General features: G+C 34.1%; 1 protein-coding gene across 1 annotated transcript; it reads left to right on the forward strand.

Moving 5' to 3' along the window:
• The first annotated feature begins 1,617 nt into the window (after window positions 1–1,617).
• LOC108914676 (ATP-dependent zinc metalloprotease YME1 homolog) lies at window positions 1,618–11,252 on the forward strand. The gene is made up of 9 exons (XM_018720531.1): window positions 1,618–1,770; window positions 1,823–2,583; window positions 2,787–2,971; window positions 3,072–3,200; window positions 3,291–3,520; window positions 5,499–5,659; window positions 6,248–6,597; window positions 10,610–10,758; window positions 10,860–11,252. The coding sequence occupies exons 1-9, from the start codon at window positions 1,744–1,746 to the stop codon at window positions 11,037–11,039; spliced, it is 2,172 nt and encodes a 723-aa protein (XP_018576047.1). The 5' UTR covers window positions 1,618–1,743; the 3' UTR covers window positions 11,040–11,252.
• Window positions 11,253–14,742: the final 3,490 nt, after the last annotated feature.

A 14,742-nucleotide genomic window follows, 5' to 3' on the forward strand; every position in this document is an offset into this window, starting at 1 on the left:
TGAAACTCTTAGATCATGAAATTTAAACATACCTTCTGCACTAACCAAGGAGACATTTAACTCTTCGCTTGCACTGCCTTATTACTGTTTCAAAAAGCAACCAAGCATATTGATTATTATATCTTATCTATGATTTGATTCTGAGCCTAGTTCTGCACATTTAATATGTGAAGCGTTTTTAATTTTCTTTTCTAAATTACATTTCTGCGCGTCTACGCATGTTCAATTACGTCACATTATAGAAAACAGTAAATTCACTGCCCATCTAATCTGTTTATGTGTTTATAAAAATGGACCCTAGTATTTTTTATGTCGCTTTAAGTGACTGCGCAGAGACCACGCGCCAGTAGGGGAACAAACCGGCAAGCTAAGCTGAGCTTGTTGGTGGACTGGGGCTGGACTTACTATTGCGCATAGACCACGCGTCCCTTTACTGGACTCTTAGAGCAGTGGGGTTGTGGTCTACAAAAGAGGGGTAGTGAACCAGAAGAGGCTCCTCTGACGGTGGGGGCCAGCCAGGGCAAGAGAAGGACCCGCAAAGTAGTGATGGGCATAATCGACCAATTTTGATAATCGAGTTATCGGTAATCGAGTACTTCTAATAATCGAGTGATCACTCGAGATACGAGATATTGGCCGTTTTCATCCCAGCGGCGCACAAATATGTTTGTATTAGTCATATATTACTTATAAGCGTAGCTAAAAAAAAAAAAAACTCACGCACTTCAAAACCTAACCACTTTTTCGTTTTATTCTAAAAAAAAAAGGTTACGCAATCAGTGACATTTTGCAGTATGCACTTTCCCCCTCCTGCCCGCTAACCTTTTCTGTTTCAGAGACAGCCAGGATCAAGAAACGAAGACAACGACACACACACACACATACACACCCCCCATACCCTCCTTAACCCTCCCCTCCCGCGCTAGCCTAAGGGCCACCTTAGCAAAGCGCATCCCAGGCTGCATAGCCGCACTACCCTACCCAACCATACCACACATAAACATGACACTACCCCCGGGGTTTACACAGACGAGCCGGCGAAGCAAGAAGAGCGCCAGAAGAAAGGGCCCTAGCCGGCGGGGCCCAGCCAGGACAAAAGGAGGTCCCACAAAGCGCCTACACCGGCCGCATTTGCGGTCGGGGTAGACGACGGATGGGGCCCACCTACGAAGGCTGTCCAGGCCTACACGAGATGAGGCAGGATAAAGAGGGATAATCCCCCTCGATCCCAAATCATTGAGGCCAATTTCTAGCCATAGAATAATGGCGTTTCCTGTATTCATCAAACAACTATAATAAAAATATTTTTCGTTTACTTAAATTGGTATTAATTAGTGTAGTAAAGTAGTGTACCTATTTTAAATAAAGATACTTGATCAATTTAACTAGATATAAGATTGTTTTAAAATAATCGTGTTATTGATTTAAGTAGATTGAAATTTCCATTCGATTTATTGAAGTAAATATTAATTAATTAATTAATTAGCTATTGTAGGGTAGAATTTATATATTTCCTTATTGTGATAGATTTGCTGGCCGATTCAAAATCTCAGTACTCAAAAACTTTTACCTACTCTTGTTCACCACTTACCCGATATGCCCAAGGAACACGCCTAAATTCTGATTTGATAATTCGTTGTCAAAAAGGTTATTTTCATTCCATACACATAAAAGTGCACATAAATTCGCAGTTTTTCACTTTAAAACCACAAAAATCATTATTCTTTCTCTATGTAAAACAAAATGTTTTCACTTCAAAATCAAAATCAGGTATGTCAATCAATTTTTTCAATCTTGAATCGGTTTTATTAATTTGTTTTAGGCATTTGCAACACTCACGCAATTCTCAGCTAAAATAACAACAAGGCATAACGTTTATTTGAAGAAAAAATCTGAAAAAGCTAACCAATCAAAAAATATACTTTGCATAGACAGTTTTGTGGAAGCAGTAAAGAACTGTGATTTTTCTTTTGCTCGACATCTGAACACAAAGAAATTATTTGATAATCATTTTTTAAACAATTTTAAAATCTCCTATGTATCCAACGAAAGTTTCTTTGAAAATAAGCATGGTTTTTCAGAGAAGGATTTGAAAAATTGTGTCCCTACAATAGTAATTAAAGATAAGAAAATATTACACGTCCCTTATGGCTTTTATCAGAAATTAGTATCTGGGATATTAAATAGTAATCACTATACTTTTAATATACAATTCAGAGGCTTTAAGACTGAACGAAGTGTAAAAGCTGAAATACAACGTAATCCGTCTTTAGCAACTAGAGTTAAACATGCATTTGGACTTCAATCCCCAGAAAACTTAGAAAACAAGTTGGGGGGCAACACCACCACAGCTAATGCAGGGAAATTAAAACAAATGTTAATTACCGATGATACTCTAAATGAAAGTGAAAAGCAACGGATAAAAATTGCTTTTGCTGAAGGCTATCTACTTGGAAACAATTCAAATTCAAGAGCTGGAAAATCTTCAAAGTACTTCAAACTTATTACACAAATTTTAACAATTTTTATATTTTTAGCAATTGTCGTAAGTTTGATGGCCAGTGCCAGTGGATCGGTTTTTAGGTAAATTTTACTATTAACTTGCTGACATCTAATAGATGCTGTATCATGTCATTCATGTCTTCAGACAACCTGTTTTCTTTGTAAAATTTTAATAGCCCCTTTTTTTTGGAATTACCTAACACACAAGAACAATTATTTTAGACATATCAAAAATTTTATTGAATATGTAACACTGTTAATTGTTGGAACAAAATGTGTTGTAGAATTCAGTTAGGAAATCAAGTTGAGGTCGATCCTGAAGAAATTCATGTAACTTTTGAAGATGTAAAGGGTGTCGATGAAGCCAAACAAGAACTTAAGGATGTTGTAGAATTTCTTAAAAATCCTGACAAGTTTTCTAATCTAGGTGGGAAGCTACCTAAAGGTGTCCTGCTTGTTGGTCCACCAGGTAGGAATTGTAACGTCTTTATGATGAAATTGTCTTGAATTGTATGTTACTATTTTATGACCAATTAGCCATATAAAAATTATAATTTTGAAAAAATCAGGTACTGGGAAAACACTTCTGGCAAGAGCTGTTGCTGGTGAGGCTGGTGTTCCTTTTTTTCATGCAGCTGGACCCGAATTTGATGAAGTTTTGGTTGGACAAGGTGCTAGACGTGTTAGAGATTTATTCAGTAAGTATTTTGTGATATATTGTGCATTCAAATAATGATTTGGGTATTCAATCAAATATAAAATTGAATTTTACAGTTTACATTTTGTAGAAGCTGCCAAGAAAAGAGCACCATGTGTAATTTTCATAGATGAAATTGATTCAGTTGGTTCTAAACGTACTAATAGTGTACTGCATCCCTATGCCAATCAAACAATAAATCAATTGCTTAGTGAAATGGATGGTTTTCATCAAAACGAGGGCGTAATTGTATTAGGAGCTACAAATAGACGTGATGATTTAGATCAGGCCCTGCTAAGACCAGGAAGGTTTGACGTTGAGGTGTGTATTAAAATATTACTTTTTCATTTGTGGCAGAATATTTAAATACGAAAGTACATAAAGTTAGATTATGCTCTTTTGGGTATAAATAGACTGTAGCCAATTTTGTATTTATTTTAGTAGATTAATAACGGCATTATGAATATTATTTTAATATTAACAATTTGTTTAACGTGGCATTAAAATAAACTCCTAAATACCAGTCACAGTTTATTGTTTCAGTAATGGTTTAGTAACAACTATTTAACAAATTCAAATATTACCAGCCATATTCCTCCTGTTCACAATTAACCGTTTCACTGCAGTAGGTTGATATATGTACGCAAAATGATAGGCCAAGAAACAAGACAATAATAAGTCATTCACGTTCAGTGGGGAAGTGGCCATATCTATGACATAAAAATTGTACTTACCGTTATTAATTTTATGATGATTCAGTCAATACAATATCGTCATTGCACCTTCAAAATGGACATGTATATTTTCAGCTAAGTGCAGAATTATTCGATAAATGGCATCAAACCCCATAATATAGTTAAAAATAGCCATCTTATTTTCTACAGAACTGTGACTGTCCATGATCCAATTGAAAATAATTGTTGTAATTCAATAAAACAACAAACAGTTTTATAACTCCACTGAACAATTTGATAAAATACATGTTGCATTTTGAAGACGCAATGATGATATCTATAGTTGTGCCTCAGTTTCTGTCGCAACTTACAAATATTAGGACCCGTGTTAGTGACATTACCAGAAATAACAATATTGCTGATTTTGCAACTTACCATTTTAGCAGAAAAAAATCCAAAGAATAATTACTTATGCTGCAATGTAAAAAATAAAGAAAACATAGGTATAAATAAGTACATGTAAGTGTATGTAATTTAATTAGTTACAAGAAGTGATTAATAAATTAAAACTATACTTAGATGCATGAAAAAAACAAAATATAATAAAAAATGTGAAAAGTCATAAAACATAAACATTATTTTAAAAATATTTGTAATTTAAATGTTATGTGATGATGAGATGAGTTCCGCGGCTTTTCAATGCAAACCATCTAACTCGCGACGAAAATAGTCAAACGGCCGATTATCGGTATATCGACTTTTGATGTATCGGTATCGGCCGATTATCGGTATCGACCAAAAATCGTATATCGGTCGATCCCTTGTATTTATTTATGGCATAGTTTTCGAATTTTTTTATTTTTTGGGTATTTTGCCACCTGTGAAAAAATTTAAAAAAAAAACATAAAATAGACCCTTGCGCCAATTGGATCAGTCAAGGGTTATTTTTTATGAAAATTGTTTTGTCTAACCAAAAAATTTTTCACTGAAAAAAGCAGACACGTACAATATACAAAAACACACACTTAATATCGCACACTTTAAAAAGGTCGTTAATGTGCGATATTTCAAGTGATATATTTTTGTATTTTGTATTTGCTTTTTTCAGTGTGATTTTTTGGTTAGGCAAACTTATTTTTATAAAAATAACCCTTGACTGAACCATTTGCCATAAGGATTTATTTGACTAATTTTTAAAAATTTTTCACAGGTGACAAAATACCCAAAAAATAAGGCAAAAATCGATAACTTGCCGAAGAATTTAAATTTCAAAAATTATGTCTTTTGGAACTGATCTTATGCTTATTTCAGATTTTTTCACAGTTTTTGTACTTTATACCAACTTTCTTCTCATCCTGGTTGCATGCCCTACATACTGAATTTTACAAAAATTGTACATTGTACTTTGCACTTTGTCTTATTTGAAAAATTTTAAAGTAATTCCAAAAGTTCCATCTATAATACCTTCTTCCTATGTCATGGTTTACTTCCATTCTTAAAAAGTAGTCAAAGTCAACAGTTTAATGTGGAGTTAGTATCCTAATTAATTATAAAAATTTAGATCTCACAGAATCAGTCAGATGAGTTTAGAATTTTTCGTAACCTGATGGTGACCCACTTTTTAGGTTACCGTTCCGACACCAGACTATACTGGCAGAAAAGAAATACTTGGTCTATATTTAAGTAAGATCTTGGCAAAAGATGTTGATTTAGAATTATTGGCAAGAGGAACAACAGGATTTACAGGAGCAGACTTGGAGAATTTGGTTAATCAAGCTGCTCTGAGGTAAATACACATACAGGTATATATTAGTTAGTTTAGTTTGCAGGCTTCCATGGCTGTTGTCAATGATTGAATAATTTTCGGGTTAATTGCCACTTTATCAGTTTAAACTTCTTGAGGTTTGGAGTTTTCTTCAGAAAAAACTTGGAAGTTGGGGATTAAGTCCTCTGGCTGGTATTTATGCTTGGGCACTTGCCCGGTGCATGGATTGAAGTTGTTGTCCCGTGTCGTTTTGGTCCTTGATTTTTGCAGATCAGTTGTTTCCAGATTCCAATAGTTCTAACCTCCCATCCCAATGGAAATTAGAATAGAAGAATCGAGATAAATTGATAATTTCAATTAACGTGAGCGGCTAGAACTGACTGTCATTTGGAAGTGATCTCAAAAATCAAGGATTCTAACCAGATTTAATCTCCAGTTTCAAAGTTTCTTCTAAAAGATATGTCTTGAAACATCAAGAAATCTAAACCGATTATTAATTTCCTGTGAACCAAATGAAACTTATTTTCATTCTACAATAAGTTTTCTTATTTTCTATTTAATGATGAACTTGAATTATTGTGGTTATGTAAGAATAATGGTTTGACTTAGGGCTGCTATAGACGGTGCCGATTATGTGAGTATGAAATACCTGGAGTCTGCCAGAGACAAAGTCTTAATGGGGCCAGAAAGGAGGTCTCGCATACCCGACGAGGAGGCAAATCTCATAACCGCATATCACGAGGGCGGACATGCTATCGTAGCATATTTCACGAAAGATAGCCACCCCCTGCACAAAGTGACGATCATACCCCGAGGACCTAGTTTAGGCCACACCGCTTACATTCCTGAAAAGGAGCGATACCATGTTACAAAATCTCAATTGCTTGCCATGATGGACACCATGATGGGTGGTAGAGCTGCGGAGGAGTTGGTATTTGGGCCTGAAAAAATTACTTCAGGTTTGTAGATTTGGAATTCACTCCGATAATATTTAGGTATTGTTATTTGATTTAATAATGGATATTTTTGATTAGTCTCAACTTGACTTTTAATTAGTAATGAATCAATAGAGGAGTGAGTATTAAATAATATTTATTCTGACTTGTAATATTACATTTTTCAACAAATTTAGAATTTCTTAGAAAACTGCGAACTTATTCCACATAACCAATAACGTAGTAAATGAATTAATAGATTGGTTTATTTTTATAAAGACAATTTCGATACCAGAAAATCTGAAAATCTACTTTACCGACAGCAGATAAATTTCACCGATATTAAGTTTGTAGTTGAGTTGAGAAACAAAGTAATACTCGTTTGAGAATAGTTTTCAAAATTTTCCCAATTTTTTCGCCGAGTAGTAATTAATTTTCTGTTTAAAATGGGTTTTGAATGAAGCTGATCTATAAATGGTACATAAAGCTACAAAAGAACCTCGATTATCCGGGCCTGCCGGAACTGGACTGTTGCTGGATAATCGAAAACACGGTTAATCGAAATAACACCGAAACTCACAAATTTTGCAAAAAATATAAACTTTATCAGACATACCTATTACACTGCTGGCCCTTTAAAAGTGGACGATTTATTTTTTTAATGTGATGTGGTCTACTTTTCTTATTATGACAAGTTTTTATATTATATAAGTGAGAGCTATAACTTTACTTCAGAATGATTGGTCATTGCGGATGATCTGCATGTATGCGAGAACAGCATATTTAAACTCAAAGAAAAATGGATTGTGGAGGGTCACATGCGTTATGTTCACGGAGGTGGGCGTTGAAAAGTAAGCACCACCTAAGAATAAATCCATTTGACATGGCAGTAACGGCTTCCTTTGAGATGAATTTTCCTGGATCAGTGCGAAATGCAAGGAGGCGGGTGAAAGATTCGGAGCTAAAGAATTATGTAGCCGCAAATACAGTTGCTTTGACTCCCCAGTATAAAGAACAGGTTAGAGTTTGCAAGACAATTTGTAGGAAGCCCAGACAACTTCTGGGAGAATATTATATTTTCGGACGAAAAAAGTTTTCAGCTTGCTCGTATGGTTCTGTCCATGTCTACCCACCAGAGATTATAAGGTATTCGGAGCCTTATGTGAAATTCACACAGCGCAGCAGAAGATTCTCCATTAACGTTTGGGCTTGGATAAGCTGCTAAGGTCCTTATGTTTATTGGAGGATAGAAGAGCGCCTCACTGGACTAAGCTATGTGCGCATAATGGAAAAAGTTATGCTGCCATCTGTGACCATGTTGTATCCTCAGAATTTCACTTTCCAGAAGGATAATTGTGCAATTCACACCTCAAAAGTTGGGTCAGAATGGTTCATTGATATCAATATCGATGTTTTACCTTGGCCCTCAAAGTCCCCTGTCCTCACTCTTATCGAGAACACCTGGTGATATATGGTAAAAAAAATTTGACAGAAACTTCCGTCCAGCTAACGTCGAAGAACTTTGGGAGGCAATTGGAAACGCATGGAATAACATCTCTGAGGATTACACAAGAACAATTTTATCAATGCCATGTAGATTGCAAAGTGTTATAGACAAAAGTGGTGCTTGGACAAAATACTAACTGCAAATCGCGTTTTTCTGACAACGAAAAATGTTTCATTTTTAGATCTCGTTGACGGCGAATGAATGGCTGTTAGAATGTATAATATATTTAAGTATTGGAAAAATAAATAATTTGCTACCTAATTTGGATTTGTTTTGCTCAGTAGAACTAGTATAATAGACACACATTAAATTTGACATAATGACGGCCGATTTGAACCTCACATTTTCAAGTCAGCTTCACAAAGGCACACATTAAATTTGACATAATGACAGCCGATTTGAACCTCATATTTTCAAGTCGGCTTCACAAAGGCACATTAAATTTGACATAATGACAGCCGATTTGAACCTCACATTTTCAAGTCAGCTTCACAAAGGCCAATTATAGACAATTTGCTTATGAGTAGTCCACTTTCAAAGGGTCGGCACTGTGCATATGTAGATAAATAATATGTATGTTATAAACAAGCAGAGACTTATCTTTTTTTTTGTTTCCGAGTGCTTTTTTTACCCAGCCACAGATAATCTGCGCACGGATAGCGGATAATCATAAACATTGCAGCACACGAAGAGTCCGCTGCACGGATAATCGGCGTTCTACTGTACTTAACAGGATACAGGGCTTCCTTTGACCTTTAGAGACACATATCAATAGTTTTTAGTAGAAGTAAAAGCTTTTTTTTTTAACCCTTTTTAGTAATTTTCGAATCCAGCCGCTGGACAAGCAAGTGTAGAGTAGTTTCAAAATCTCATGAGCCGCGAAATGTGCGAAAGGCGTGGCGTATTCACATAATTCTTTTAATAAGCACGTTGTGAAAAAATTGACTCATAATTAGACCACGTGCCTTATTACAACCAGAAGTGAACTAAGGCGCTCGGGCATCATTAAAATCAACTGGCGGACGTTCGTTATATATAGAGATGGGAAAATTCCCAAACTATGAAAATTCCTGGAAAGTTTCCATTGAAAATTCCGGAAATTTTCCGAAAATTTCAAAAATTTTTGGATTTGGTATTGTGTTCTACATATCATCAGCTTTCCAAAAAAACCAAATACTTATATACATTTTTATTTATATTGGTATAAATATTGGAAAAATATAAATTATGTATTAATCATCCCTTAGAAAAAATTACATGCTGAGGGTTACACTGCATAAACACTATACAGTATAAAATATTTATCTTTATTTTTTAACAAACAAATAGTAAATACATTAAATAATTATACTAGTTTTAAAATGTAATTATACTTTGGTTCAACTATCAAAATTCATATTAAATTTGAAAAGGAGGCAATTTATGAGTCTTGTATTGCTCTCTATTATGTAGATTGTAGACTTAACAAAGATTAAAATAAGTAAGTGTAAGTGTTTTCTAACTTATTTGGATAATATGGTCTTCTGGTATTCCGAATTAACTAAAAATCCGAAATTAGCCAAAGATTTTTTGTGTATGTTCATAGAAGTTAGAAGTAAAATTGGCTCCAAGTTTACAAATTGTTAGAAATATTCCCGGAAAATTTCCGACGGAAATTTTTTCAGAAACTTTCCAGGGAAAATTTCTCAAGCTTCGATTATTTCTTCCCGGAAAATTTCCCTTTTGGAAACTTTCCGGGACGGAAAATTTCCCATTGCCCATCTCTAGTTATATATATTTTTATTGCTTAAATTAGAATAATAAAGAATAGGGCATTTTATTATAATATTTGTAATTTTGTAATCGGATCAAAGGCTTGTTTACGCTACGAGAGCTCGAGATAGACTGTGAATAATAGATGTAATATTTTTAGGACGTAGAATAATTTAGGCGACGGTCGGAATTATGTTTCTGCGCTTATCAAGGTCAAAGCTCATAAGATTTTGAAACCACTCTAACCTTTAATAACGGCGCACTTTAATTGCGGCGGATGCACAATGTCTTTGGCACTCGTTACTTTTATTAAGTGGGTGTTTGCCAAAACTCGAGCAGTAATCAATAATGTTAAATGAAATGCGCAAAAATAAATAAGTCTGTTTATTCACATGACATAACAATTTGTTGAATTTATTCCCATCCAAAATTAACGTATTGCCTTTCAAAACTCGCATAATCTCTTAAATGTGTAACCTGCCACTTTTAACTATGGGGACCTCAGATTACGGAGTTCGTTTGGAATTTAGTAACGATTAAAAGCATTCAAATTCACAGTTAAATGTACTATCTTCAAATGCGGAACAATAACTGACCGCCTTCGCTTCGTCACCGTTGATATGCACTATCTCCCTCCACATGTACTGTAGATTGCCAGCAATCTTGTTATAAATACATGAGTATTACAGTAGCGTGGTACACAATATTAAAGTGCATTTAAAAAAAAAATAGTTATAATTGTGATTCTAATTGTTTCTAAAAGTAATAGTTTTATAGGGGCTAGTTCCGACCTACAACAAGCGACTTCCATTGCTACACATATGGTTAAAGACTGGGGTATGTCGGAGAAAATTGGTCTGCGTACGATGGTAGACAATCCTAAGAGCTTCCACGGAGAGACTTTGGGGCCTTCAACAAATGAAATGGTAATTGAATAAAATATATTTAGAGATTTACCTTCTTTCTATTTCTTTCTTCTTTCTGAAAGGAAAAATTATCTTTATCTTAAGTCTTATTCATTTTATAGGTGGATAGTGAAATTCGAAGAATTTTGTCAGAAAGTTATGATCGAGCCAAACATATTCTAAAATCCCACGCGAAGGAACACAAAGCTTTAGCAGAAGCGTTGATGAAATACGAAACGCTGGATGCGGAAGATATAAAGGCCATTATGGCAGATAAAACTACAGAAAAGAAAAAGCTATAGGTTCTCTATTATACAAAATATGATATATAATAGGATATTTTGTTGTTAATATATTTTGTTACAGTAAAAAAATCTGATTTTATAACCACAACGGCTGATTTGTAAATACCTTAATTTTTGAAGTATTACTCAAATATGGTTCTTGTAAATATGACAATTTTAGATGAAAATGTAATCAGGCCTTTTGTGACTTAAAATATATTTAATATTTAACACATATCTTTTAATTTATTGTGTTCAGACGATTTATTGCATTGTGTAAGTTTTATTTTTTGCTAAAACTGTTGCAGAAAAATAAATTTTGTTAGATTTCAAACAACGTATTTATTTAGTAGCTTATAAAACCACATTTATTAAAACCAAAAGCCAGCATGCAAAAAACTCCAAGAAATTGTAAAAAGAATACTTTGCATTTATGTACTTCTCTCACATTGGCAGGGTTGTTTCCGCATTAAAAAATAATGCAGATTTTTACAAAATTGTAGAGATGGGCACTTTTCGGAAAAGTGTGTTTCGGACATGTTGATGAAATGTCCGGACATGTCGGGGAAAAGTACTTTTGACCTTGAATCTAATTAGGCACCTATGAGTGACGTCATGTTTTCACAGGTTACTGCTTGAGGGTACACAAAGCAAAATATTACTTTTATTCTAATGAATCTGTACTTATTACCTACCTTTAGACTTTTTTATAAACTGGTTAAACTGATTTCTAATTTTCCCCGGACAGCCAATACACTTATTTAAATGTTTTTTCATCCTACTGGAATTCTTAAAAATTGTTTTTGAGCAGAAGTTACATTTTTAATGATTTTTCAATTCGGAAAAATATAACCAAACTGTTGATTTTGGCGTCATACTTCCTTTATAAACTACTTGTGTATCGTTAACTTTGTCAAAAATAATAAAACTTGGACATAAATTATAAAAGAGGTTATATTTTTAAAATGTCAGTTTCAGTTAAACAATTTTTACCAAGAAAATGGCTAAATATCTCATAGACCTTATAAACTAGGTCTATGAAATATCTATAATTTTATTAATTTTACATGTACCAATCTCAAACATTTTTTGTAGGAATTATGAATGCAACAAAGTCCGCGCATGCGCATACGACTTTTCAATCTTGAAAAGTGTCTTCAGGACATGTCTACTTTTCTGACTTTTCACATGTCCGATGGACATGTCCGCGGAACATCTCTATAAAAATAATACTTTGCATTTATGTATGTACTTCTCTTACATTAGCAGGGTTTTTTTCCGCATTAAAAAATAATGCACATAGTTTATTACAAAATTGTATTTAAAAATTAGAAATAAATAAAATTATACTAGGTCAAGACCTCCCAAAGCAGTAAGCTATAAATTTTGCAATCATAAATTAAAAACTGTAAAAACGAGTTTCTGTAATTTAATTTTGCCTCAAGGCAAGGGGAACGTCCTTTTGTTGTGGCTGTACACTCGTACTTTTATTTTAAGTAGACGTAAAGACTACTTTTTTCTATTATTAGTAATATAGGCTTAGTGGAGTGCGGAGTTTAACAGGACCGTAGTCAGATTACGAATGAAAATAATATGTTTGCAGAAAATATATCGCAACATAGATTATTCTTTCCAACACTCTTCATTTTTTTCTTTTATCGTACTACTGATTAGGCTTATATTATTGGCATATATATTTTTTTGTACATCATCCATTATATCAAATTGTTCATTTGAGGATAGTCCATGTAATTCAATTTCATAAAGAGAGAGAGAGGGGTATAGGAGGGTATATGCGATATCTCTCTAGCAGCATGCGATCGCGTGCTATACACTACAAAGGTATAAATGTGAATAACTCTGCTTTGGCATAGTTTTTAACTACCTTCTACCTAGCAAATTAAATATATATTTGAAATTCCGGCAATGGGTAAACTTTCGAGCATATACTACTGGAGGTAGCGTGCCATTGCGAAAAGTGTGGCTGAATGTGCGAGAGAAACAGCAGTATCTCAATACCTGCTGTCTCACTCTAGTACGTACGCGATTGATTGGAAATGAAGCCCGTCGTTGAAGCGAAGAATGAGAAGAAAGCATGTACTGAGATACTGTCTGCATAGATAAGAAGAAACTGTCTGTTTCTCTCGCACAGTCAGCCACAGTTTTCGCATGCTACCTCCAGTAGTATATATGCTCGAAAGAGTAAACAACTATACTCGCCATCATGCGATCTATAGTTTAAACCTCGGCCGCAGTTTAAGTAATCCGAATTTTAACCCGAACTTATATGTACAACCGGCCCGACCCAGTGTATTATCTACCCCATCTCTTGCCAATACATCTATTGTTATAATATCACTGTTTTTTTGCCTTTCTGTCAAATATAGACAGTTGATGGTACCTTCGAGCATATACCTTCTAGAGGCAGCCTTCAATGCTAAATGAGCGAACAGACGTGCGAGAAAGAAAGCATATAAAACTATAAGCTATCTCTCTCACTCCGTAAATTTTATTGGTTGAGAATCAGACCCCGTTATTCCCCTCCAGCACCTCACATTACAGAGTGAGAGAGATAGCGATTTATGTGCTTTCTCTCTCGCACGTCTGTTCGCTCATTTAGCATTGAAGGCTGCCTGAAGGTTCGCTCTAGGTATATGCTCGAAGGATGGTACCGACCATAGACCACTTAGACTGGCTTATAGAGCGACTTTGGTGAAAACACTTCGGAGCCTGATTTGGAGCCCAGCGCTCAGTAGTGTCCTAGCATTTGACGTGTACGCATCGCTGTGATTTCGATAATTAGATGTTTTATCGTGGGCAAGTGTATTGTAAAACATTGTATAAATAGAAGTGATCGAGTTGGTGAAGAGAAGCGAAAAGATTCCTTCTTTAGGTAAGTAAAAAAAAGGAATATATAAAAGGTAAATATGTACGCCATTTTTCGGTTGACGTCACAAGTTTCGAGGGTTAGCTTTATAATTTTGTTCGCCCACATAGTGTAGTGATTAACGTGATATTGTTATATTATGAATTAATTACTGTAAAATATTTTTAGTAATTATTTACTTTATGTGAGTCTCAAATTTTTATGAAATTTTACCAATTCCCGTCATTTTGAGATAGCTGAAAATTAATTAAATATTTTTTTTTCAATTGAAAAAATCGCAAAGAAAACTAATTTCATATTCATGTTCAGCACCCTGGAAAAGGAGAGTTGGCAAAATGTGATTAGAAAAATCAGTTTTGTGACAAAAAAAAATTATTAAGTACGCTTCGATTTTTCAAACCTAAATATTTAAATAATTTTTACACCTTCCCAAGGAATGTTGACATAAAACGAAGATGAGTGAAGGCTATTAAAAAACAGGACTGGACAGTAGCAAGTACATTATAGTATATTTTGGCGGTTTCGTAATAATAATAATAACAAGTTCTCTAATAAAGCCAATAAAATGTGAAGACTGTTTAAATAGTTTAATGTCAAATACACAGTATTCGTACAGTCAATTTTTATTAAAGATCGTGGTTATTTGACGTATCCAACTCGAGATGTCGTAGTAATATGCCAAGAAACAGAAAAATTAATAAAAATTTTAAATAATGATGAAAGCAGAACACCTAGGCTAAAGAAAAATAAAATTGTTTATGTATTAAAAAACTTTCTGAATGTGAACATATTTGATAATTTGCATGAACATCAATTTGATAATTTGCCTAACAA

This window comes from Anoplophora glabripennis, unplaced genomic scaffold (assembly GCF_000390285.2).
Source record: "Anoplophora glabripennis isolate ALB-LARVAE unplaced genomic scaffold, Agla_2.0 scaffold50, whole genome shotgun sequence".
Taxonomy (NCBI): Eukaryota; Metazoa; Arthropoda; class Insecta; order Coleoptera; family Cerambycidae; genus Anoplophora; species Anoplophora glabripennis.